The sequence below is a fragment of the Thamnophis sirtalis genome, unplaced genomic scaffold, assembly GCF_051295495.1.
Source record: "Thamnophis sirtalis isolate CommonGarterSnake01/CBP01778 unplaced genomic scaffold, rThaSir2_p1.2 scaffold_12, whole genome shotgun sequence".
NCBI lineage: Eukaryota > Metazoa > Chordata > Lepidosauria > Squamata > Natricidae > Thamnophis > Thamnophis sirtalis.
In genome coordinates this window covers 2,673,744-2,701,574 of record NW_028261392.1, presented here as the reverse complement: position 1 = coordinate 2,701,574, position 27,831 = coordinate 2,673,744, and the positions used below count along the sequence as shown (strand labels likewise).

General features: G+C 45.0%; 1 protein-coding gene across 1 annotated transcript in view; it reads left to right on the top strand.

Moving 5' to 3' along the window:
• DGKH (diacylglycerol kinase eta) overlaps positions 1-27,831 on the top strand; it is a 57,509-nt gene extending 29,678 nt beyond the window's left edge. The window contains 14 exon segments of the mRNA XM_087726956.1: positions 1,340-1,457; positions 3,934-4,044; positions 4,620-4,716; positions 7,666-7,773; positions 9,981-10,094; positions 10,959-11,093; positions 12,633-12,799; positions 14,111-14,216; positions 15,240-15,332; positions 16,483-16,602; positions 16,935-17,043; positions 20,365-20,412; positions 20,415-20,494; positions 27,286-27,831. Coding sequence (XP_087583082.1) covers positions 1,340-1,457; positions 3,934-4,044; positions 4,620-4,716; positions 7,666-7,773; positions 9,981-10,094; positions 10,959-11,093; positions 12,633-12,799; positions 14,111-14,216; positions 15,240-15,332; positions 16,483-16,602; positions 16,935-17,043; positions 20,365-20,412; positions 20,415-20,494; positions 27,286-27,375 — 1,496 coding nt within the window. The 3' untranslated portion in view covers positions 27,376-27,831.

Here is a 27,831-nt window from a genome sequence, read left to right as displayed (position 1 = left end):
GATAGGTTGATGGATGGATGGATGGATGGATGGATGGATGGATGGATGGATGGATGGATGGATGGATAGATAGATAGATAGATAGATAAATAGATAGATAGATGGATGGATGATAGGTTGCTAGCTGGATGGATGGATGGAAGGATGGATAGATAGATAGATAGGTAGATGGATGGATGGATGGATGGATAGAGAGATAGATAGATAGGATAGAGGATAGGTGATGGATGGGTGGGTGGGTAGGTAGATAGATAGGTAGGTAGATGATAGATAATAGATAGATAGATAGATAGATAGATAGATAGATAGATAGATAGATAGATAGATAGATAGATAGATAGATAGAAGAGAGGAAAGGTTGATGGATGGATGGGTGGGTGGGTAGGTAGATAGGTTGATGCATGGATGGATAGATGGATGGATGGATAGATAGATGATAGATAGATAGATAGATAGATAGATAGATAGATAGATAGATAGATAGATGATAGGTTGCTAGCTGGATGGATGGATGGAAGGATGGATAGATAGATAGATAGATGGATGGATGGATGGATAGATAGATAGAGAGAGAGATAGATAGGATAGAGGATAGGTTGATGGATGGGTGGGTGGGTAGGTAGATAGATAGGTAGGTAGGTAGATGATAGATAATAGATAAATAGATAGATAGATAGATAGATAGATAGATAGATAATAGATAGATATACAGACAGACAGATGATAGATAGATCAGTAGCTAGGAGGCAGGCAGATAGGCAGGCAGATAGATAGGAAAGAGAGAGGATAGGTGGATGGGTGGATGGGTGGGTGGATGGATGGATGGATGGATGGATGGATGGATGGATAGATAGATGGAGAGTCAACAGCCCCCAGGTCTGGAGGTGGCTGATGAGGAAGAGGCGGAACAGCTGGGTCCAGTGCTTGATGCACAGATGCGCAGAAGACAGAGGAGAGGAGAGTAGTGGAAATCTATGGGCCGGTCCTTGGGACGGAAGAGCCACTGCTGCTAGCGAAGCCCCACCCGAGCTCTGGGGATCAAAGGCAGGGGGCGGAGATGAATAGATGTGGCAGACAACTGCTCATCTCTCCTGCCAGGCGGACTTGTTAGCCTGTGAGATAAACTTTTTGCCAGCATTCCTAATAAAGGACACTTTTTGAGTTGACGTCACAGTGTTTCTCGTATTTGGGGAGCTGGGTCACAGCAGTTTTATCTCTGATATTTTATCTGGTTCATTGAACATTTCCCGGAGATGCAAGATTTTTAACTTGTGAATTGATTCCTAAATGGCTTAAATATCTAATTAAAACATCTATTTTCCCCCCATTTTCCAATCAGGGCTGAGAGCGGGCCTCGCTGCCTCTATTGCGGGAAGCTCCATTATCAGCAAAATGTTACTGGCAAACTTTGATGCGTACGGTGCCACCCCTTTCATAGATCCTGACCCAGAATCGCTGTAAGAAACAAGTTTGATTCTTGCTCCTTCCTCATTTAATGGGCATTCTTTTCTTTTTTTTACAGTATTAATATTTGATGCTATTATGTTCATGAGAGAGTATTTAAATGCAAGAGGTCTCAGGCGTTTTCTAAGACACCTTCTGTTTGAGTCCTTCCATCTCAGGTGGCAGAATTCCTAATTCGTGTAAGGGAAAAATATTTGTATTGATTTTTGGGTTGTAAACAAAAGGTCTTCGGTTATCTCAGGAAGCTGCATATGGTTCTTGGAGTCCTTAAGAGTTTTAACAAGAATAAGAAACAGAAGATTGGCAAGATTTGGGGCAAGAGGTTCCTCCTGCTGTGAAATTCACATGTAATAGAGGAGGAGGTCTCCAAACTTGGCAAGTCTAAGATTTATGGACTTCAATTATCAGAATTCCTCAACCAGCATGAGGAATTCTGGGAGTTGAAGTCCATAAGTCTTAGACTTGCCAACTTTGAAGACCCCTGAAGTAGAGAATGGAGTAGGATAGACTAGACTAGACTAGAATAATCAGTTGGAAGGGACCTTAGAGGTCTTCTAATCCAATCCCCTGCTCTTCTGAAAAATATCCAGTGTTGGAGCATTCACAACTTCTGAAGGCAAATTGTTCCACTGGTTAATTGTCCTCACTGTCAGGAAATTTCTCCTTAGTTCTAGGTTGATTAGTTTCCACCCATTGCTTCTTGTTCTACCCTCAGGTGCTTTGGAGAATAGCTTGACTCCCTCTTCTTTGGGGCAGCCCCTGAGATATTGGAAGACTGCTATCATGTCTCCCCTGGTCCTTCTTTTCATTAAACTAGACATTCCCAGTTCCTGCAACCGTTCTTCATATGTTTAGCCTCCAGTCCCCTAATCAACACAATACAATACAATAGCAGAGTTGGAAGGGACCTTGGTGGTCTTCTAGTCCAACCCCCTGCCTAGGCAGGAAACCCTATACGGTTTCAGACAAATGGCTATCCAACATCTTCTTAAAGACTTCCAGTGTTGGGGCATTCACAACTTCTGGAGGCAACTTCTGTTCCAATGATTGATTGTTCTAACTGTCAGGAAATTTCTCCTTGGTTCTGAGTTGCTTCTCTCCTTGATTAGTTTCCACCCATTGCTTCTTGTCCTGCCCTCAGGTGCTTTGGAGAATAGCTTGACTCCCTCTTCTTTGGGGCAGCCCCTGAGATATTGGAAGACTCCTATCATGTCTCCCCTAGTCCTTCTTTTCATTAAACTAGACATATCCAGTTCTAGCAACCATTCTTAGTATGTTTTAGCCTCCAGTCCCCTAATCATCTTTGTTGCTCTTCAATGCACACTTTCTGGAGTCTCAACAATTTTGAATGGCGACCAAAACTGGATGTCGTATTCAAAACCACAGTGTCTGTTTTGGGACTGGTATAAGTAGACATGCCTAGAGCTCATTTACTACCTCTAGAGAATTAGGACTAGCCACCCAACCTTCACCGTATTACAAGTAGTTATCAACTTAGGACTGGTCCCTTATTCCCACAGCGAACATTGGGTTAGCTTAACCACTGTGGTGTTTGCTTTAACAACTGCCACAAAATTGGTCATAAAAATAGCATTTTCTCCTAGGTTGTCCAGGGTTCTAGATTTAAGAAAATGCTGATAGGGGCCTTACGAGGACTTCTGTGCAATCCAAATCACTTTCTTCCCTCTTGAATCTGGATTGTTAGGCAATCTTAAGACCCTTCCATCCTCAGACCACTACGATTATCCCTCTAAAGGTAAAGGTTCCCCTCACACATATGTGCTAGTCATTCCCGACTCTAGGGGGTGTTGCCAAGAGCCAAGGTGGCGCAGTGGTTAAATGCAGCACTGCAGGCTACTGCTAGATCAGCAGGTCAGCGGTTCAAATCTCACCGGCTCAGGGTTGACTCAGCCTTCCATCCTTCCGAGGTGGGTAAAATGAGGACCCAGATTGTTGGGGGCAATATACTGACTCTCTGTAAACCGCTTAGAGAGGCCTGAAAGGCCTATGAAGCGGTATATAAGTCTACTGCTATTACTGCTATTGCTCATCTCCGTTTCAAAGCCGAAGAGCCAGCGCTATCCAAAGACGTCTCCGTGGTCATGTAGCCAGCATGACTCAATGCCGAAGGCGCACGCAACACTGTTCCCTTCCCACCAAAGGTGGCTCCTATTTTATTACTTGCATTTTTTTACATGCTTTCGAACTGCTAGGTTGGCAGAAGCTGGGACAAGTCACGGGAGCTCACTCTGCTATGCTAGAGATTCGAACCGCCAAACCACTGACCTGATGGACAAGCTCAGCGTCTTAGCCACTGAGCCACCATGTCCCCAATTACCCCTTTAGGATAGGATAAGAAGTTCGGGATTGCTCTAAAAAAGAACCTTAGCACTGTGCTGTTTGTTTGTGTCCCCTGTGTGTGCTTCCTCCGTGTGCTATTACCAACAGGAGTTGTGCATTTGTGTACAGGGAAGGCTACTCAGAGAAGTGCGTCATGAACAATTATTTCGGCATCGGGTTGGATGCGAAGATTTCATTGGAATTTAACAACAAGAGGGAAGAGCACCCTGAAAAATGCAGGTGAGTCATGTTGAGGAGTTGAATTACTCTTCTTGAACAAACTACAGCTAGTCCTCAAGTTGCAACCATCCGTTTAGTGACCAAAGTTACAACAGCACTGAAAAATGTGACCGTTTTTTTCATACTTTGGACAGTTCCAGCATTCCCACGGTCACATGATCAAAATTCAGAGGCTGGGCAACTGGCGTGTGCTTATGACAGTTGCAGGGCCTCGAGGTGCGTGTGTGTGTGTTTTTGTGTGTGTGTGTGTGTGACCTGATCCCATTTTGCGACCTTTAGGCAAGCAAAAGTCCACGGGGAAGCCAAATTAACAACCAGCTCACTAAATTAGCAACTGCTGTGATTTGCTTAACAACCTTGTCAAGAAAGAAACCGGGCACAACTCACAACTCACCAAAGGGTGGTTCTTGTTTAGTGATGGAAATTTTGCTGGGCTCAATTGTGGTTGCGAGTTGTGTGTTTTCTTTAACATCTAGGCGGGGGTGGGGTGGGGGGGTGTTGACGTCTTACTGAATGTTTCTGAGCGGTTAATTCCAGGCCTTTAAGGTGTGACCCCAAGTGTTTTTTCCTTTCAGAAGTAGGACCAAGAACATGATGTGGTATGGGGTCCTTGGGACGAAAGAATTGCTACAACGGACTTACAAAAACCTAGAGCAGAAAGTTCAACTCGAGGTAAGGCTTAAACTCCCCGACACGCCGTTTGTCTCATGTCTCCCTGAAGCAAAATGAATCTGTTTACCTTTTGATGCTTTGAGGTATTTTGATCGGAGTTTGGTTTCTAAATGTTGCATGGGTGAAATGCTACTGCTTTGGACCGGTTCGCCCGAACCAGTAGTAAAAAATGCTACCAGTTTGCCCGAACCTGTAGTAAAAAATGGTACAGGTTCGCTCATACTGGTAGTAAAAAATGTTACTGGTTCGCCTGAACCGGTAGTAAAAAAATGCTACAGGTTCGCCCAAATTGATAGTAAAAATGCTACTGGTTCGCCTGAACCGGTAGTAAAAAATGCTATAGGTTCACCCAAACTGGTAGTAAAAAATGCTACAGGTTCGCCCAAACTGGTAGTAAAAATGCTACAGGTTCACCCAAACTGGTAGTAAAAAATGCTACAGGTTCACCCAAACTGGTAGTAAAAAATGCTACAGGTTCACCCAAACTGGTAGTAAAAATGCTACAGGTTCACCCAAGCTGGTAGTAAAAAATGCTACAGGTTCCGCCCAAACTGGTTGTAAACAATGCTACAAGTTCACCCGTACCGGTTGTAAAAAATGATACAAGTTCGCCCAAACCGTAGTAAAAATTGCTACTGGTTTGCCCAAACTGGTAGTAAAAATGCTACAGGTTTGCCCAAACTGGTAGTAAAAATGCTACAGGTTCACCCAAACTGGTAGTAAAAATGCTACAGGTTTGCCCAAACTGGTAGTAAAAATGCTACTGGTTCACCCAAACTGTTAGTAAAAAAACCCATGCAGCACAGCTGATTGTCGCAGAGCTGACCGTCGGAACTGGTAGTACTTTTTTACTACTGGTTTGGGGGAACGGCCCACATGTGTGGGAAGTGCACATGCACACAGGAAGCAAACCGGTAGCAGACTTCAGAGCATTTCACCCCTGATCTATTGGCATTGACATGGGACATAAAACTATATGGTGATGGTATTAGAAATAGACAAAAGTCCAGCCGCATACTAAAATTAAACCACCTTTATTCACTCGTGGCATTTATGCCCCATCTTGACCCGCATGTTGTGATGGAATGTGGACTTTGGGAAGCCGTGGGGGAAGTCTTCGTACCTGTAATTTAGAGGCCATTTTGAAAGGTGGCCTATGGTGTATTACCGGGATGGGAAATCTTTTTCTGACGGCGTGCCAAGATTGCTATTCCGTGCGTGCCCGCTCTCGTGCATGTGTGCGCGCCCACTCAATCTCCCCGCCCACCTGTGCATGCACACACGACCCCCGCCCCCATGCATGAGTGTGCAACCCCTCCCCGGGCTCCGGAGGCTTTCCTGAAGCCTGGGGAGGGCGAAAACAGCTTCCCCTGGCCCTCCAGAAGGGCGAAAAATCAGCTGGCCGATGCGTGCATGCGACCGACGGCTGGCGTGGCACCAAATATGGCTCTGCATGCAATCAGTTGCCCAGACTCCACCCTGCAAGGGATTATGGGGTCGTTAAATGGAGATGATGATGTGTCAGAATCAAATTTGGAACCATCTGTTGGCTGAAGGTCTTGCTGTAGCCTCTGGTGGCCTCAGTAGAAATCTAGAGGATATTTCTAATATTAGAGAACTGTTCTCCTTTACTTCTGTGGCCGTTGTAGAATGGAAGGCTGTTATCTCAAGGATCGGAAGTCCATGACTAAAACATGCGCAGGACATCCTGGCTAAGCAAGGAAGCTAGATAACGTAGCAATAGCAGGGGTGAAATCCAGCAGGTTCTGACAGGTTCTGGAGAACCGGTAGCAGAAATTTTGAGTAGTTCAGAGAACCAGCAAATGCAACCTCTGGTTGGCCCCTGCCCCCATCTATTCACTGCCTCCCGAGCCCCAGCTGATCAGGGGAAAATGCAGATTTTGCAGTATCCTTCCCCTGGAGTGGGGAAGGAATGGAGATTTTGCAGTATCCTTCCCCTGGAGAGGGGAGGGAATGGAGATTTTGCAGTATCCTTCCCCTGGAGTGGGGAGGGAATGGGGATTTTGCAGTATCCTTCCCCTGGAGTGGGGAGGGAATGGGGATTTTGCAGTATCCTTCCCCTGGAGTGGGGAGGGAATGGGGATTTTGCAGTATCCTTCCCCTGGAGTGGGGAGGGAATGGGGATTTTGCAGTATCCTTCCCCTGGAGTGGGGAGGGAATGGAGATTTTGCAGTATCCTTCCCCTGGAGTGGGGAGGGAATGGGGATTTTGCAGTATCCTTCCCCTGGAGTGGGGAGGGAATGGGGATTTTGCAGTATCCTTCCCCTGGAGTGGGGAGGGAATGGAGATTTTGCAGTATCCTTCCCCTGGAGTGGGGAGGGAATGGAGATTTTGCAGTATCTTTTCCCAGGAGTGGGGAAGGAATGGAGATTTTGCAGTATCCTTCCCCTGGAGTGGGGAAGGAATGGAGATTTTGCAGTATCCTTCCCCTGGAGTGGGGAGGGAATGGGGATTTTGCAGTATCCTTCCCCTGGAGTGGGGAGGGAATGGGGATTTTGCAGTATCCTTCCCCTGCCGTGCCCACCAAGCCACACCACGCCCACCAAGTCACATCACACCCACCGAGCCACGCCCACAGAACCGGTAGTAAAAAAAATTTGAATTTCACCACTGAGCAATAGCAATAGCACTTAGACTTATATACCGCTTTACAGCACTCTCTAAGTGGTTTACAGAGTCAGCATATTGCTCCCCAATGCCCTGGCTTCTCATGTTACTGACCTCGGAAGGATGGGAGGCTGAGTCAGCCTTATCTGATCCGTATCGAACTTCCTGGCTGTGGGCAGAGTTTAGCCTGCAATAGCGCATTCTAACCACTGTGCCACCACGGCTCTTATAAGTTAGTTTTCAAGTCTAACCTATATCTGTGATTAATGGAAACCCCAGGATGCTTCTGTGCTTATTTATACAGTGTTTTATGCCTTGCAGTGCGATGGACAATATATTCCTCTTCCGAGTCTTCAAGGCATAGCTGTTTTGAACATCCCAAGCTACGCTGGTGGGACAAATTTCTGGGGTGGGACCAAGGAAGATGATGTAAGTCTTGCTCTTCCCAAGTCCTCGATTTACAACCACGATTGATCCCAACATTTCTGTTGCTAAGTGAGACATTTCCTAAGTGAATTTTGCCACATTTTACAACCTTTCTTGTCACAGCGGTTAGGCGAACCACCGCAGTTGTTAAGTAAGTCACTCGGTTGTTAAGTGAATCTGGATTCCCCGTTGGCTTGGCTTGTCAGAAAGTCATGACCACTGAAACCGCCGTAAATGTGAATTGGTTGTCAAGCATTGGAATTTTGATCATGTGACCATGGGGACAAACTTAGAATAATTTCACTGTCACATTGGGTGTACAATGATCGGCACACAATAAAATGAAATTCTGTTGCACACAGTTCTCCAAGGGTCACCAATTCCAGCATACGGGACTGTGAAAATAGCAGTAGACTTATACTCTGCTTCACAATGGCTTCCCAGCCCTCTCTAAGCCGTTTACAAAGTCAGCCTCTGGCCCCCAACAATCTGGGTCCTCATTTTATCCAACTTTGAAGGAGGGAAGGCTGAGTCAACCTTGAACTGGTCAGGATCAAACTTCCTCGCAGTGGGCAGAGTTAGCTAGCAATTGTGCATTCTAACCATTGGGAAGGAAGGAAGGAAGAAAGGAAAGAAGGAAGAGCAATAGCAATAGCACTTAGACTTATATACCACTTCACAGTGCTTTTACGCTCACTCTAAGCCATTTACAAAGTCAGCCTCTTGCCCCCAACAATCTTGGTCCTCATTTTACCCACCTGGGAAGATTGGAAGGCTGAATCAACCTCGAGCCAGGCAGGATCTTACTGCTAGCAGTGAGTTACCTGCAATACTGCATTCTAACAACGGAAGGAAGGAAGGAAGGAAGGAAGGAAGGAAGGAGAAAAGGAAGGAGAAAAGGAAGAGCTATAGGAATAGCACTTAGACTTACATACCACTTCACAGTGGTTTTACAGCCCACTCTAAGCTGTTGACAGAGCCAGCCTCTTGCCCCCAACAATCTGGGTCCTCATTTTACCCACCTCGGAAGGACGGAAGGCTGAGTCAACCTTGAGCCGGTCAGGATCGAACTTCCTGGCTGTGAGCAGAATTTTTGCCTGCAATCCTGCATTCTAACCACGACTCATTGTGCCTATCTGTATAAGATGCTTTCGACGTGGGTTTCGCTTCAGGCTGCGAAAGGGATGGTTGGCAGTTGACAGAGAAACTCTTCTCTTGCTCCTTCTCTAAATAGCTTTGATAAATGGTACATGCATTGTTGGCCTTTCCAGCAGCCCAAAGGTTCTCATATTCTGACAAAAGATTCCAGCCCCAACTCTGTGAACAGTAATTCTTTCCAATACTTTGGTAGTGACCTTTAAAATGACAGTTCCGTTCCAAACCTCTACCTTCTCCGATATTTAAGAAATGCCGATTTATAACCTGGAGTGAAAAACTTAATAATAGCAATAGCCATAGCAGTTAGACTTATATACCGCTTCATGGGGCTTTCAGCCCTCTCTCAGCGGGTTTACAGAGTCAACATATTGCCCCCAACAACAATCCGGGTCCTCATTTTACCCACCTCGGAAGGATGGAAGGCTGAGTCAACCCTGAGCCTGGTGAGATTTGAACAGCCGAACTGCAGAACTGCAGTCAGCTGAAGTAGCCTGCAGTGCTGCTCTCTAACCACTGCGCCACCTCGGCTCTATAATAGTCCCTGAATGACTTCAGGGCCAGAATGCAAATGTTGGAATATACAAATGTGAATCACAGTGTCGGGGTTCGAAATAGCATCCAAAAGTGAATCAGAGTCCAAGGCAAAGGATTCCTCAAAGTCCCAATTTATGAAGAGAGCCGTGTTGGCACATCTGGGAAAACCCGAATCTGAAAGCTTCCCGGTTTTCCCCACCCAGTTGAAAGTTCAAGATCTTGCCCCCTCCCACACAAGCCCATCCCATGGTCCAATCTCCCACTGCCATGCTGGCAGCTTCCACCCATCCAGTTCCGGTCAGGAGCAGAGGTGCAGAGACCAAGGATGACCTTGGCTCTCTAGAAAGAATGTTGTTATGGCTACATAGCATCTAACTCCATACAATCCCGCCTCCCATTTTCCCACGATAGAAAATGCCTCGCAGAATAATAGAAAGTGTGGCAGGCCAAAGAATCAAAAGAAAAGATGGCTGCAGGCCTGACACACAAGGCATAAAAGATTTCTCTTTCTTCTCCAGATCTTTGGGGCGCCATCGTTCGATGATAAAATCTTGGAGGTGGTGGCGGTATTTGGCAGCATGCAGATGGCCGTTTCCCGGGTGATCAAGCTCCAACATCATAGAATAGCCCAGGTTTGTCTGATGCCCAGAGAAAAGGAAATGAGAGCGTTCCCTATTATTGTGGTCCGCCAGTGGTTAGTGGACCTGGCAGCAGATTCGGACAGTGAGGAGGGTTGGGGAGGATAGCAATAGCAATAGCAGTTAGACTTATATACCGCTTCATAGGGCTTTCAGCTCTCTCTAAGTGGTTTACAGAGTCAGCATTATCGCCCCCACAGTCTGGGTCCTCATTTCACCCACCTCGGAAGGATGGAAGGCTGAGTCAACCCTGAGCCAGTGAGATTTGAACCGCCGAACTGCAGATAACAGTCAGCTGAAGTGGCCTGCAGTACTGCACCCTAACCACTGCGCCACCTCGGCTTCCTTGGGCCAGTCCTGGATTCTGGGGAAGGCTCTGACGAGGGGTCTGGGTCGGAGGCAGAGATGGGGCCAGGGCCATGTGACAGTTATCCGCTGCCTTCAGAGTCAGACATCAGTGAGGCAGAAGAACAGCTGGGGCCTGTTGCCAGACGAAGGGAACAGCTAAAGGACAGGGGTCGACTTGGGAGTAAAGGCCACAGGTGGACGGTGAATGGCCCCTCCCAGAGGGAATAAAAGAGGAGCGAAAGGGGAGTGGAGTTTGCAGGAGACCATTAGTTTGCTTATTTAGTGTGCAAATTTCTTCACCCCCATCTATTCTCTGCCTCCCAGCTGATCGGGAGGACACGGGGATTTTGCAGTATCCTTCCCCTGCCACGCCCACCAAGCCACGCCCACGGAACCGGTAGTGGGAAAAAAATGTGAATCCCACCCCTGGCCTGGAGAGGAGCCACCGTCCTTGGTGGGAATCTGCTTGAACGTCTTCCGGTGGGCTGAAATCTCTTTACTCTTTTCCAGTGCAGGGCGGTGAAGATCACCATCCTTGGGGATGAAGGCGTCCCCGTTCAGGTCGATGGGGAAGCTTGGATCCAGCCCCCAGGGATCATTAAAATTGTGCACAAGAACAGAGCGCAGATGCTCACGCGAGACAGAGTACGTCGGAGGGGGACGGGGTGTGTGTGTGTCTTTCTCCTAACACACAGAGACCATAATAATAAAAAAGCAGGGATAATGCAGGTTGCAAGAGTTCCTTTAGTGACTGCTCAGAGTTACAACGCCGGTGGGGAAAAAAAGGGGACTTTGGGCAGGTTTTTCATACTTACGACCCCACAGTCACCTGATCCAAATTCAGATGCTCGGCAGCTGATTCATATTGATGAGAGTTGCAGAGTCCCAGGGTCACACGATCCCCTTTTGCAATCTTCTGACTGGAGGAGGAGAAACACACTGGTTTCAAAACCATTTTAAAGCCAAATCTGTTTCTCAAATGTTAGGAGGCTCTCTGGTGTTTGTGTATCACTAACTCTATCTCTTTATCCATCCACCCATCCATCCATCTATTTATCTAACTATTTCACTGTCTGTCTGTCTGTCTGTCTGTCTGTCTGTCTGTCATCTATCTATCATCTATCTATCTATCTATCCATCTATCTCTTTATTGCTGTATCTCTCCATCCATCCATCCATCCATTTATCTATCTATTTCACTCTATATCTATCTATCTATCTATCTATCATCTATCTATCTATCTATCTATCTATCTATCTATCTATCTATCATCTATCTATCATCTCTCCATCTATCCATCTATTTATTGATCTCTCCATCCATCCATCCATCCATCTATCATCTATATCTATCTATCTATCTATCTATCTATCTATCTATCTATCTATCTATCTATCTATCTATCTATCTATCTATCATTTATCTATCTATTATCTATCTATCTATCATCCATCCATCCATTCTGTCTATCTATCATCTGTCTGTCTGTCTGTCTGTCTATCTATCTATCTATCTATCTATCTATCTATCTATCTATCTATCTATCTATCTATCTATCTATCTATCTATCTATCTATCTATCTATCTATCATTTATCTATTATCTATCATCCATCCATCCATCCATCTGTCTATCTATCATCTGTTTGTCTGTCTGTCTGTCTGTCTGTCTGTCTATCTATCTATCTATTTATCTATCTATCATCTATCTATCTCTCTGTCCACCCGTCCATCCATCCATCCATCCATCCATCCATCCATCCATCCATCCATCCATCCATCCATCCATCCATCTATCCATCTATCTTGATTGCTATCATCCATCTATCTATCTATCTGTCTCTCATCTACACACACCCACACACGTACACACACCCCAGACACAGACATAGACACACACACACACACACACACACACACTAATATACATATATACATGTCCAGATTCTTAATGAGGTTTGTGTGATTCCTCTGGATTTTAAGACCCATCTTTGCCAGTTTTCAAGAAATGATGAGAGAGAGGGGGGGAGGGAGGGAGGGGGGGGGGAGAAAGAGAGAGAGAGCAAAGTCTTTTGTCATTTTTTCATTGCAAGGTGCACCGTTAAACTACTAGACTACGAATGCCCGACTGTGCTGTGCCTTCAATAATACCCGATGTATTTATTTCTTCCCAATTCTGAACAGGCCTTTGAAAGTACGTTAAAATCCTGGGAAGATAAACAGAAGTGCGATTCTTGCAAACCAGGGTTGCGGTCTCCGTTGTATCCGCACCAGGCGGTGGAACTGGCTTCGGAGGAAGAGACGGCGCAGCTCCAGGCTTGTTCTCAGGTGGCGGAAGAGCTGATCACCAGGTGAGGAGGAGACTCAGGGCAAAAAATCTGTAGAGATCCTCAAGTCATCCAGGTCCAGGTTGTCCCAAAGGGGCTTTTTAAAAAGGCAACTGGAATTCTTTTGCTTCTCATCCAAGAAGCTTCTTCAGCTCTGACTGGATGTTAGGGAATGGAAGGATTTGTATTCCTTGCAGACAAAGCTGGTCATTTGCATCCTTTTAGAGGGTCATTGAGGCCACTTGGAGGTTTCTCTGTGTCCTTAGGGTCACCTGAGTGGTGCAAATGGTTCCTGTAGTCTGCAATTTTTTTCCCTCTGGAAATCCCTTCCTCCTCCCACCCCATTCCAAGGGTCTCCATCCCAAATTATATAGCAAAAGGTCTGTAGAGATTCTCCATCATTCAGGTCATGATTGTCCTAATGGGGCTTTTTTTCAGGAAGCAACTGGACATCCTTGTTTTTTCCTTTTGAAAATGTTTCCCTTCTCATCATCTTCATCCCCACCATCCGGTCAGAGCTGAAGAAGCTTCTTGGATGAGAAGCGAAACGTCTTCGAAAGAAAAAAAAGAAGAAAGTCCAGTTGCCTCCTGAAAAAGCCCCTTTGAGATTAAAAGTGGTTAATCATTTCATGCCTTCTTTATGGGGCTTCTGAATCCATCAGGTTATCGTTGTCTCAAAAATGTTTTTTTCCCCCAAAAGGCGAGTGGATTTTCTTGTTTTTTTCCTCTTTTTTTTTTTTAAAAATACTGGCAGTCCTCAACTTACGACAGTTCGTTTAGTGACCGTTTGAAGTTACAACGGCACTGGAAAAAGTGACTTATGACTGTTTTTCACACTTACGACCGTTGCAAGCCTCCCCATGGTCACACAATCGGAATTCAAAACGCTTGGCAACTGACTCGCATTTACGACGGTTGCAGCGTCCCGGGGGTCACCTGATCCGCTTTTGCGACCTCCTGACCAACAAAGTCAACGGGGAAGCCAGATTCACTTAACAACCGTGTTGCTAAATAGTAGCAGGGATTCATTTAAAGACCGTGGCAAGAAAGGTCGTAAAATCGAGGCAAAACTCCCTCAGGAAACGTCTCGCTTAGCAATGGAAATTTGGGGCTCAGTTGTGGTCGTATGTCGAGGACTGACTATATCTATGACTCTTTTTAACTCTGGTTACTGTACTTTTTATTGTTTTGATTCTGTTTTAAAGCCACCCAGAGTCGTATATCGGAGACGGGCAGCTTAATGAGTTTGATAAATAAATAACCAACACATTTTCTGGGCTTTTAAATTCTCTTTCTCTTTTATCCCCCCCTTCCCCAATCTGCTCTTTCCCACAGGATATGTGAAGCTGCCAAAACTCACAGCCTCTTGGAGCAAGAACTGGCCCATGCGGTGAATGCCTGTTCTCACGCTTTAACCAAGGGTGGTCCAAAATTCCCAGAGGTGAGGGCGAAAAAAGAGAAAGATTTGTCTTCAAATACGTTCTCAATAAGAATCGAGGTCACGTGAAGTGTTGATACCACTTTATAAGGCCTTGGTAATAAGGCCACACTTGGAATCCTGCATTCAGTTTTGGTCGCCACGATGTAGAAAAGATGTGGAGACTCTAGAAAGAGTGCAGAGAAGAGCAACAAAGAGGATTAGGGGACTGGAGGCTAAAACGTATGAAGAACGGTTGCAGGAACTGGGGATGTCTCGTTTAATGAAAAGAAGGACCAGGGGAGACAGGATAGCAGCCTTCCAATATCTCAGGGGTTGCCACAAAGAAGAGGGAATCAAACTATTCTCCAAGGCACCTGAGGGCAGGACAAGAAGTAACGGGTGGAAACTAATCAAGGAGAGAAGCAACTTAGAACAAAGGAGAAATTTCCTGACAGTTAGAACAATGAATCAGTGGAACAGAAGTTGCCTCCAGAAGTTGTGAATGCTCCAACACTGGAAGTCTTTAAGAAGATGTTGGAGAGCCATTTGTCTGAAATGATGGTCACACGTGCCCGAAGTGGCACACAGAGTCATGTCGCCTGGCACAGGTGGCGTTGCCCGTTCCTCTTCGGGTGTTCTGACACGCATGAGCACCCGACCATCAGCTGGCCTTTGTGTGTGCGAGCAATGCGGGAAAGCGGAGCAGCTGGTCTTCTGTTCTCCGGCATGCGCATGTGCGGCTGGCAGCTGATCGGTGTATAAGCATGCGCAACAGTAACTGGAAAACTTGCTAGCTGGCGCGCATGCATGCACTGGGAACCGGAAGTTCATTGCCTGGCACACGATGTCCCCTGGGCAGCTCCTCTCCCTGGTCATGGCCCAGACGAGCGTGCGTGCGAAGTGCTCCCTTTTTGGGGTGCTTGGTGCTGTGCGTGAGCTCCCCTCACACTGTTTGCTCACTAAAGGAACAGTTGTACAGGGCTGCCTCTAATTAAATGTACAGCTGGGACCTTCATGGTTTATTTTCCCCCCCCTCCTCTGCAGGGCCTTAGCAGAAACACCGCGCTAGAAATCGCTGCCACCGTGAAGGCGTTACATGACGAAACAGAATCCTTGTTAGTTGGAAAAGTCTTGCTGGTAAGACAATGATCTGCCATTTCTCAAACGGTGATATTGGCCCGAAAGAATCCCTGAAGTATTTCTTTACAGTGGCGTTGGAAACCCATAGCCTCCTTCCACTCTTTCCAGACCCAAACCCTTCTCTTCACCACCCCCCCTGGTTTTCTTGACTATCCAATTCTGCTTTAGTGGAGCGATCCCACTAAAGATAGCTAGCTAGATAGCTAGATAGCTAGATAGCTAGATAGCTAGATAGCTAGATAGCTAGATAGCTAGCTAGCTAGCTAGCTAGCTAGCTAGCTAGATAGATAGATAGATAGATAGATAGATAGATAGATAGATAGATAGATAGATAGGAAGATAGATAGATAGAAGATAGATAGATAGATAGAAGATAGATAGACAGACAGACAGACAGACAGATGGAAGATAGATAGATAGATAGATAGATAGATAGATAGATAGATAGATAGATAGATAGAAGATAGAGATAGATAGATAGATAGATAGATAGAAGATAGATAGATAGATAGATAGATAGATAGATAGATAGATAGATAGATAGATGGAAGATAGACATACAGATAGATAGATAGATAAATCGATAGATAGATGGAAGATAGATAGATAGATAGATAGATAGATAGAAGATAGACATACAGATAGATAGAAGATAGATAGATAGATAGATAGATAGATAGATAGATAGATAGATAGATAGATAGATAGATAGTTGATGGATGGATGAAAGGAAGATAGACAGACAGACGGATGGATGGACGGACAGACAGAGACAGACAGACAGACAGACAGATAGATAGATGGAAGATAGACAGACAGACAGACAGACAGATAGATGGAGGATAGATAGATGGACAGACAGACAGAGAGATAGATAGATACCGGTAGATAGACAGACAGACAGATAGACAGATAATAGATAATGACAGATGATTGAAGCTAAATAGTTGATACTAGCAAAAAGGAATATTTGTAGCTCAGGGCTGAAATAATGAGTCCTGGGTCAGTGCCCAGGACACCTCAGAGAGTTGATTGACAGATTATAGATAGATGATCTAACTATATAGCTACATAAATATAGAGAGGTGATATAGACAATCATTAAGACAATCCGGTCTAACAAAATTATAATTTTCTGTTTTGGTAGCAATTGGAATCCCCTTGCGAGGAGTTGCTGGTGTCGGCGGTGCACAATCTGGAGGCTGAATTGAGAAAGTTGGCCGAAATCCCTTGGCTCTGCTATATTCTGCAGATCAATGATGACGAGGTGGGTGGAATTCTCGCACACAAGCCCCAATCTTCACTGCCCCCCCCTTTTACTACCAAAAAAGAAAAAAAGAAAAAAAAGAAAGATAACTTCATTTTTCTTTCATCTGATCAAGATTATCCATTGTCTTTTACCTTTTGGAGACTTATAATCATCCTTTTCAACGAAGCGCATCTTGTACTGAATAAATAAGAGTCGTTATTTTAAAAAAATATATTATAGTTTAATCTCCTGATTATTTGGTCTCCTTATTTTAACAAATAAACTGGTGGATGCATCAAATGAAGAAAGAGAAAAAAATGATGATGATTATTATTATTATTATTTTTTAGGATCCCCCTTTGGAATACTGTAAAAGAAACAGCCGAAGTACCATGTTTCGTATAGTGCCAAAGTTTAAAAAGGAAAAGGTTCAAAAACAGAAGACTAGCACCCAGCCTGGTATGTTTTCAAAAATATTGTTGATTTGAAGAGACAAGGTTGTGAGTGGACTGTGTGTGTGTAGCACAATATGCACCGAGCATATTGTCTTGGGCTTCCTTGTTAGTCCATCTTCATGATGACTTGAAGTTGCTTTATCCCACGAGAAAGTTGTCCCTTACATCGACTTGCGGGTCAAGGATGTATAAATATCATGGCTTAAGGAGGCCACTTAAAAGTTCTTAGATGTTCTTCAAGCTTTAGCAAGCCATTGAGTTTCTTTTAAAGACACTATGTGCTATCTTACTGGTCTTCTCTAGAAGATGCAGTCCCTTGACAGCTCGTAGATGTTCTTCAAGCTTTAGCAAGCCATTGAGTTTCTTTTAAAGACACTATGTGCTATCTTACTGGTCCTCTCAAGAAGATGCAGTCCCTTGACAGTTCTTAGATGTTCTTCAAGCATTAGCAAGCCATTGAGTTTCTGTTGAAGACACTATGTGCTATCTTACTGGTCTTCTCTAGAAGATGAAGTCCCTTGGCAGTTCGTAGATGTTCTTCAAGCTTTAGCAAGCCATTGAGTTTCTTTTAAAGACACTATGTGCTATCTTACTGGTCTTCTCTAGAAGATGCAGTCCCTTGACAGCTCGTAGATGTTCTTCAAGCTTTAGCAAGCCATTGAGTTTCTGTTGAAGACACTATGTGCTATCTTACTGGTCTTCTCTAGAAGATGAAGTCCCTTGGCAGTTCGTAGATGTTCTTCAAGCTTTAGCAAGCCATTGAGTTTCTTTTAAAGACACTATGTGCTATCTTACTGGTCTTCTCTAGAAGATGCAGTCCCTTGACAGCTCGTAGATGTTCTTCAAGCTTTAGCAAGCCATTGAGTTTCTTTTAAAGACACTATGTGCTATCTTACTGGTCTTCTCTAGAAGATGCAGTCCCTTGACAGTTCGTAGATGTTCTTCAAGCTTTAGCAAGCCATTGAGTTTCTGTTGAAGACACTATGTGCTATCTTACTGGTGTTCTCTAGAAGATGAAGTCCCTTGACAGTTCGTAGATGTTCTTCAAGCTTTAGCAAGCCATTGAGTTTCTTTTAAAGACACTATGTGCTATCTTACTGGTCTTCTCTAGAAGATGCAGTCCCTTGACAGTTCGTAGATGTTCTTCAAGCATTAGCAAGCCATTGAGTTTCTTTTAAAGACACTATGTGCTCTCTTACTGGTCTTCTCTAGCAAATTCAGCCAAGTCCTCAAAGTGTCTTGACAGTGGACTATCTAACTACCACAAGAGAGAAAACTTAACCGATGCCCTCTGTGAATGCGTTCTTCTTCTCCAGAACATGCTACTAATTCCTACATTGTTCAAGGTTTCCTCTACAGAAAGCTCAGTATAGAAACTATTATCTAAACGAAGAATAACACTTTTTTAGATACTGAAGCTCCGCAGAACATTTATTTTTTATCACTTTCTCATTGCTGCAGTTGCATTAGGCACTAAAAACATAAGTCCTGTTTTTTTTAACACGACATCATACCAGGATTTCAGTTTCGAAGTGCTAAAAAAAAATGCCAGGGGAAGATTTTTTAATTAATTGCAGGGATATAATTGAAATGATTGACTTTGGAATTCCTTGGAGGTATCCTGGGATAAATTTTGATAAAGCACAGACCCGATTGCTTTTCCATGCCTCCTTCAGTATTAAAATCCTTTCTCCTATGAGCCACACATATGTGTAGAACTTTATTCGAAGTTTATTTGACTATGGGATGTGGTGGCTCAGTGGTTAAGACGCTGAGCTCGTCCATCAGAAATGTCGGCAGTTCGGCGGTTCGAATCCCTAGCGCCGCATAACGGAATGAGCTCCTGTGACTTGTCCCAGCTTCTGCCATCCTAGCAGTTCAAAAGCAGATTAAAAATGCAAGTAGAAAAATAGGAACCACCTTTGGTGGGAAGGGAACAGCGTTTCTGTGCTCCTTCGACATTGAGTCATGCCGGCCACATGACCACGGAGGCGTCTTCAGACAGCGCTGGCTCTTCGGCTTCGAAACTGAGATGAGCACTGCCCCTAGAGTCAGGAACGACTAGCACATATGTGCGAGGGGAACCTTTGCCTTTACTTTTTACCTTATTTGACCTGGTGAAAGAAGTAATGCTTGAATGAAACGTGGCAGCTGTTTGCATTTCAATCCGTATATTGATGGGTCCTTGATGTTCTCTGAGCTTGGGCTGTTGTTTTTTTGCAGATGTTTCATTACCCAAACTAGGTAATAGAGGAAGAGGTAGAGAGAGGAGGAGGAGGAGAAGGAGGAGGAGGAGGAGGAGGAGGAAGGAGGAGGGGAGGAGGAAGAGGAGGAGGAGGAAGAAGAGGAGGAGGAGAAGGAAGAGGAGGAGGAAAAGGAGGAGGAGGAGGAAGAGGAGGAGGAAGAGGAGGAGGTGGAGAAGAAGAGGAGGAGGAGGAGGAGGAAGAAGAGGAGGAGGAGAAGGAAGAAGAAGAGGAGGAGGAGAAGGAAGAGGAGGAGGAAGAGGAGGAGGAGGAGGAAGGAGGAGGAGGAGGAAGAAGAAAAGGAGGAGGAGGAGGAGGAAGAAGAAAAGGAGGAGGAGGAGGAAGAGGAGGAGGAGGAGGAGGAGAAGAGGAGGAGGGAGAGGGGGAGGAAGAGGAAGAAGAAGAGGAGGAGGAGAAGGAGGAGGAGGAAGAGGAGAGGAGGAGGAGGAGGAAGAGGAGGAAGAGGAGGAGGAGGAGGAGGAGGAGGGAGAAGGAAGACTGTGGGGTCCTTGGTGCTCTCTGAGCTTGGTGATTTTCTTGCAGATATTTCATTACCCAACTAGGTAACATCATCAGTGCTAGAAGGGAGTGGGGTTTGCAGAGAGGGGAGGAAGGGGGAGAGGACCGTGGGGGTGCTCTCTGAGCTTCATTATTCAAACCAGGTAACATCATCAGTGCTAGCACCAAGGATCCCCTCATTTCAACCAACAAACTATTCACTTTAATTGAAAACAATCTATTGCAATTTGCCCCTCCTGGAATACGTACAGAGACACCCCCCCCCCAATCCTAATTAGCCAAGCTAATGAGTTGGCATCGAGTAGCTTGACGGCGTAGCTGGATGTTGGAGCCAAGAGCATGGCTAAAATCCAGGCAGCCTTCAGATTCCTGGGCTCCCCCTCCTTTTAACCCGCATGTCAGAAGCTGCTGCCCATCCCAACGTGACTCCCACTTCCGCTATCACCCCCTTGCTCTCTCCTCTGTTTCTCGCCCTCTCTAAAGGCCTAACCTTTTCTGCTTGTCGTGCAGCCCAGCATGCGGGGAAAAAAACATTAAGGGGGTTTTGCTCTTAACTTTGGTAGTTCAGAAATGGGGCCCGGATGAAGTCGCTGCTTGGCTGGACCTGCTGAGTTTGGAGAATACAAAGAAACGTTCGTCAGCCACGACATCCGAGGGGCCGAGCTTTTGCACCTGGAGAGAAGAGACCTGAAGGTATATGGCGTCGTGCTACTTTTTCTGCTTACGAGCGTCTCAAAGAATGGATGGAAGCTTTCTCTCTCTCTCTTTCCCCCATCCCAGCGATGTGCTTGTAGCTGGCTTTTTAACACTAAACCCTGCATAACACACCTGGCCGAAAAACGGATCGCCTGTTAGGCTGAATTTCTCTGCCGGATAAAAATAAGAAGGGAAGTATTTTCCTTCTGAAAAAGACTCTTTTAACGAGAGCCAGCCGTGTGAAGCGGCGGCCCCAAAAAAGCTGACATAATTCTTGGTTGTATAAACCAGTGTTTCTCAACCTTGGCCACTTGAAGATGTCTGGACTTCAACTCCCAGAATTCCCCAGCCAGCGAATGCTGGCTGGGGAATTCTGGGAGTTGAAGTCCGGACATCTTCAAGTTGCCAAGGTGGGGAAACACTGGTATAAACAGAGGCATAGAATCAAAATCACGCGAAGTATTAGATCCGCTTTATAAATCCATAGCGAGGCCACAAAACTGGAATACTACATCCAGTTTTGGTCTCACCCCGTTTACAAAAGAAGAGGTTGAGACTTTGGAAAAAGTCTTCAGAGAAGAGCAACTAAGATGATTAAAGGGCTGGAACCAACACATATGAACGGTTGCAGGATTCGAGTTTGGCTATTCTAGAGAAATGCAGGACCAGGGGATGGGATAGCCATATCCCAGCGTTTGAGGGGCTGCCCCAAAGAAGAGGGGAATCAAACAAGCTCTTATTTTGTTCAGCGTGGGTTTCATTGTGTTTTTTTGTTTACTGTTATTTGTATGTGTATGTTTATGTGTACCTCGCCCGGCTTCCTAATCTATGAAAACACAAATTGTCTAAGAGAGAGGGAGGGAGGGAGGGAGGGAGGGAGGGAGGAATGGAATGGATTGGAATAGAATAACAAAGTTGGACCTTAAGAGTCCAACCCCATAGAGGAAATAGATAGATGATAGATAGATAGATAGATAGATAGATAGATAGATAGATAGATAGATGATAGATGATAGGATAAATAGAGATAGAGAATGGAATGGAATGGAATAGAATAGAATAGAATAGAATAGAATAACAAAGTTAGGAACTTAGAGTTCAACCCCATAGGATAGATAGATAGATGATAGATAGATAGATAGATAGATAGATAGATAGATAGATAGAGATAGAGATAGAGATAGAGATAGAGATAGAGATAGAGATATGGAATGGAATGGAATGGAATGGAATGGAATGGAATGGAATGGAATAGAATAAAATAGAATAGAATAACAAAGTTAGGACCTTAAGTTCAACCCCATAGGATGGATGGATGGATGGATGGATGGATGGATGGATGGATGGATAGATGGATAGATAGATAGATAGATAGATAGATAGATAGATAGATAGGATAAATAGAGATATGGAGATAGATAGATAGATAGATAGATAGATAGATAGATAGATAGATAGATAGGATAAATAGAGATATGGAGATAGATAGGTAGATAGATAGATAGGATAAATAGAGATATGGAGATAGATAGATAGATAGATAGATAGATAGATAGATAGGATAAATAGAGATATGGAGATAGATAGATAGATAGATAGATAGATAGATAGATAGATAGATAGATAGATAGATAGATAGGATAAATAGAGATATGGAGATAGATAGATAGATAGATAGATAGATAGATAGATAGATAGATAGATAGATAGATAGGATAAATAGAGATATGGAATGGAATAGAATAGAATAGAATAACAAAATTGGACCTTAGAGTCCAAAGAGAGAGTGGGGGAGAGGGAGGGAGGGAGGGAGGGAGAGAGAGAGAGAGAGAGAGATTTAACATCCAGCTTGCATGTTAAAAGAAGCATTTAAGTTGGTTTGGGGACTAACAGAGAACAGGGAGTGAATATCAAACGATCAATATAGCAATTAGAGCTCTGGATTTGATTCCGAGAGCAAAAATAGCATCCTTGTGTAGCTCTTTAAAGCAGCCGCACCTTTTCCTCGATTACAGAGACCAGCCATGTGATTCTGGATGAGGACACGGCTGCTTTAAAGAGCTGCAGGCGGATGCTGCGTTTGTGCTCTTGTAGCGGGGTTTCTCAACCTTGGCGACTTTAAGTCCTGTTGTGGACTTCAACTCCCAGAATCCCCCAGGAGTTGAAGCCCACAGGACTTAAAGTCGCCACGTTTGAGAAACACTCTCTTGTAGGCTTCCAAATGATTAATAAACCCTTGCACAATGCTGAAAGAAGTCCACGTACCCAAAGAAGCCCAAAGAAGGCGGGTAAAATATCTTCGAAAGGTTTTTGTCTCGTAGTAGTAACTTTCGTGTGTTTAGCCGTACAACTCTCTACACTACTGACGTTACTGGAGTAAGTCCACAGTGGAGCGCATAGTATCCATTGCTAAGTGAAACAGTTCTTAATGGAGCCTTGCCCCATTCTACGACCTTTCTTGCCACCGTTGTTGAGTGAATCCCTGCAGTTGTTAAATTAGTCACGCGGTCGTTAAGCGAATCTGGCTTTTCCCCAATGACTTATTTAGTTATTAATTTATTAATTAGACTTATATACCGCTTCATAGGGCTTTCAGCCCTCTCTAAGCGGTTTACAGAGTCAGCATATCGCCCCCAACAACAATCCGGGTCCTCATTTCACCCACCTCGGAAGGATGGAAGGCTGAGTCAACCCTGAGCCGGTGAGATTAGAACCGCTGAACTGCAGATAGCAGTCAGCTGAAGTGGTCTGCAGTACTACACCCTAACCACTGCGTCACCTCGGCTCTAGATAGATAGATAAGAGATATGGATGGATGGATGGATGGATGGATGGATGGATGGATGGACGGACAGAAAGACAGACAGACAGAGATAGATAGATAGATAGATAGATAGATAGATAGATAGATAGATAGATAGATAGATAGATAGATAGATGATAGATAGCAATAGCAGTTAGACTTATATACCGCTTCATAGGGCTTTCAGCCCTCTCTAAGCGGTTTACAGAGTCAGCATATCGCCCCCACAGTCTGGGTCCTCATTTCACCCACCTCGGAAGGATGGAAGGCTGAGTCAACCTTGAGCCGGTGAGATTAGAACCGCTGAACTGCAGATAACAGTCAGCTGAAGTGGCCTGCAGTGCTGCACCCTAACCACTGCGCCACCTCGGCTCCTCCAACTGACTTTGCTGGTTAGATCATCACAAAAGGGGATTAACATGAGCCCGGGGAAACTGTGACTGTCATAAAGGTGAGTCGGTTGCTAAGTGTGTGAATTTTGATCCTTGTGATGCTGCAAAGGTCGTAAGTTTGAACAACGGTCGGAAGTCACTTATTTCAGGGCTGCTGTAACTTCGGACGGTCACTAAATGAATATGGTGCCTTGAGCATTACCCGTCTTCATATATCCTTGTGGGGTTTAGGAGAAGAGAAAGTGGAGGATAACCAATTACGTTTATTAATTTCAGGGAAGATCCTATTGATCCCCAAAAATCTCTTGAGTAGCCAAGTTTGACGCGGCTGTGAGCTCTTGTTGTGTCGCTCTGCTGACAGCCCGTCGTAAACTGGAACCGGTCAGTGGCAGCATTAATTGGAGTGAGCATAGGAGGGCAGCAGTGCATTACTAGGAAAATGCAGACTAAGGTGGCGCAGTGGTTAGGGTGCAGTACTGCAGGCCACTTCAGCTGACTGTTATCTGCAGTTCAGCGGTTCTAATCTCACCGGCTCAGGGTTGACTCAGCCTTCCATCCTTCGGAGGTGGGTGAAATGAGGACCCGGATTGTTGTTGGGGGCGAAATGCTGACTCTGTAAACCGCTTAGAGAGGGCTGAAAGCCCTGTGAAGCGGTATATAAGTCTAACTGCTATTGCTATTGCTATTCTGGATTTTGAACGCTGAAGGACGCTGGAGGTTTTAAAGCCAGCAAGGCAGGAGGTAAAACTCTTGAAACTTACACACGAGTTACTCTGTGAGCTGATGGTCAATGGACAGTCTCCGTCCTCCAGGCCCTCCTAAAGGTGCTTTTTTTCAAGAGGAGAAAACTGGACTTTCTGGTTTGTTTTTTTCTTCCTTTGAAGATGTTTTGCTTCTCATCCAAGAAGCCTCTTCAGCTCTGAGTGGAATCCTTCCATTTTACATCTTCCACTCAGAGATGAAGAAGCTTCTTGGATGAGAAGCGAAACATCTTCAAAGGAAAACCAAGGAAGCCCAGTGGCCTCCCGAAAAAAGCACTTTTGGGACTCCATGCGCTACCAGCAGTGGCCTTGGGTAGGGCTCTGTGTGATCTGAACCCCCTCCCCCCAAAATGTACTTAGATGACCCAGTTTGAAGGGCTGCTGTCTCCATGGTTAATGTTTACCATTCGAGCACTTAGCAACTGAACTGGCCCACATGGATGGTGGTTTGTAGCATCCTGCAATAGCAATAGCAGTTAGACTTATATACCGCTTCCTAGGGCTTTCGGCCCTCTCTAAGCGGTTTACAGAGTCAGCCTATCGCCCCCAACAACAATCCGGGTCCTCATTTGACCCACCTCGGAAGGATGGAAGGCTGAGGGAAGGAGGAAAGAAGGGAGGGAGGAGGGAGGGAGGGAGGGAGGGAAGGAAGGAAGGAGGGAGGGAGGGAGGGAGGGAGGGAGGAAAGGAAGGAAGGAAGGAAGGAAGGAAGGAAGGAAGGAAGGAAGGAAGGAAGAGCAATAGCACTTAGACTTGTATACCACTTTATGGTGCTTTTATAGGCCTCTCTAAGCGGTTTACAGAGTCAGCATATTGCCCCCAACAACAATCCGGGTTCCTCATTTCACCCACCTCGGAAGGATGGAAGGCTGAGTCAACCCTGAGCCGGTGAGACTTGAACAGCCGAACTGCAGAAATGCAGTCAGCTGAAGTAGCCTGCAGTGCTGCATTTAACCACTGCGCCACCTCGGCTCATGGGGTGCAGATGGGGCCACTGGGGTTTACAGATAAGTTCTCGACTTACAGTTCATTTAGTCACCTTTCAAAGTTGCAATGGCACTGCAAAAAAAAGTGACTTACGACTGTTTTTCACACTGACGACGGTTGCAGCATCCCCAGAGTCACTTGGCATGCACTTAATGACGGTTGCAGCGCCCCCAGGGTCATGGGATTTCCCCTTTTGCGACGGGCAAAGTCGACGGGGAGGCCAGATTCACTTAGCGACCGTGTCGCTAATTTAACAACTGCAGTGACTCACTTCACATCTGTGACAAGAAAGGCTGTAAAACGGGGAAAACTCACTTAATGACTGTCTCGCTTAGCAACAGAAAATTCTCAATTGTGGTCGTACGTTGAGGACCGCCTGTGTAATATTTTTGCGGAAAGCTGGCGTTTGCTTCCGTATTTCCAGCAAAAAACAGCCCCCCCAGCAAACAATGAGAACAGCGTTCTCTTAACAACGGCAGATTCACTTAAGGACCACCGCAATAAAAAGGCCATTAAAAGTGTGACAAATGTCACAACGTAATGATTGCATAACGAACCCGGTCCCTTACAGTCATAAACTGAAGACCGCATTGTAAACTTTTAGAGGGATATCAAGATGCAATCACCTGTTTTGTTTTAAAAGAAATGTATTTCTGCTTTCCTCGACTGTTTTCACACCAGTCTGGAGTTTTTACAGATCGTCCCTGATTTCTGAACTTGAAATCCTACAAAGTTGTGCCTCCAACCATATTTCTTTAAAAACAGAACAAAAACCACTTTGTTGTATGACGACACCATGCATAAGAGGTTTTCTCTGTGATCTAAAATCAATATTTATACGAGAATGGGTTGCTGATACGGCGTTGCTCCTGGTTTGCTTCGCATGCGCTTTGCGCATGCCCCAGACACATGCTCTGCAGGTTCACAGTTGACTGCAAATTGTTCTGTGCATGCGCAGAACATGAAAAAGCTACTCAAAACCTAACAGCAGTGATGATTTGGGAACTGGCTTGAGGGCGTGGCCAGCCTGGGTTGCTGCCGGTTCAGCAGTCGAGGCCAAAATATCACTACCGGTTCGCCCTAACCAATAGTAACCTGCCTCTGATTTATACATGAGGTTTTTATTTTTTGTTTATTTGTCTATTTTGTTCTGCTAGATTTCCTAATGCTTCCTCTGTTATTTAAGATTGTTGCTGGTTATTTTAGTTGCCTTCCTTGCTGGCTACTTGAAGATGCTACGGAAGTAAGCCGTAACTTCCATAATGCCGTTCAAGAAACAAATGTGGATACTAGTAAAACTTGATCTGGTGTCATTCCACATTCCAGGGAGACAAATCAAGAATGTATGTCTAAAATCTAAGAAATACAGAATGCAGGGGAGAAAATAGACAGCACCACTTCTTTTACAAAACTTTTCCTCCGAAACACAATTCAGTGTCTAATATAAGTTGATATTTTCATGATTTAATGACCCCATAATCCCTTGAGAGGTGGAGTCTCGGCAACTGAATGGCGCGAGCAGAGTGTTTTAATGGCCAGATGCTCTTCCTGTCGCCAATGCGGTGTTTTGTTCAGCGGATACATTCTCATTGTGCCCAGAGAGAGAAATGCCTGCCTCTACCTAGGATCGAACTTGTAAACTCCTGCTTGTGAGGTGACAGCTCCACCTCTAGGGGCACCGCACCACTCTGTCTAAATAAGTTGATATGTGTGTGTGTGTGGGGGGGGGGAAGGATTGACTAATTGTCTACAATGGACGCTCTCTAAACGAGCTTTATTGCCAAAAGTTAAATGATGTTCTACTAACCTGAATTTCTGTGAATGAATCTGTCTTTTCCCTTGTAGGATTTGGGGATAACGAAAGTGGGTCATATGAAGCGAATTCTTCAGGGAATTAAAGAATTTGGCAGAAGCCCACCGTTACCGGAACTGTAGCTGTGTCGGCGGCTCCATCGAGGAAGTGCTATTTACACAAAGGCGTAGAAGGACGCGGGTTCCTCCCGGGCGAGTAAACGGCAGGTTGTGAGGAGAGCATTAATTCTGATCGGGGCGAGGTTTGATGAACGAGTATCCAAAAGGTTTTGTGGGTCTAAAGGTTTTATGGGGTCATTTACCCCATAATCCCTTGCCAGGCGGAGTCTGGACAACTGAATGGAGCTGAATGTTTACTGGCCAGATGCCCCTCCTGTTGCCAAAACGGAGTTTTGTCCAGCACATATATTCTCATTGTGCCCAGAGAAGAGAAATATCTGCCTCTACCTAGGATTGAACTCACAGCCTCCCGATGGTGAGACGAGAGCGCCACCTCTAAGCCACCGCTCTTTTGCGAGTCTAAAAAGGCTGTGAAATATATTACGAGAAGTAATCAAAATGTCTCCATTACAGTAAAAA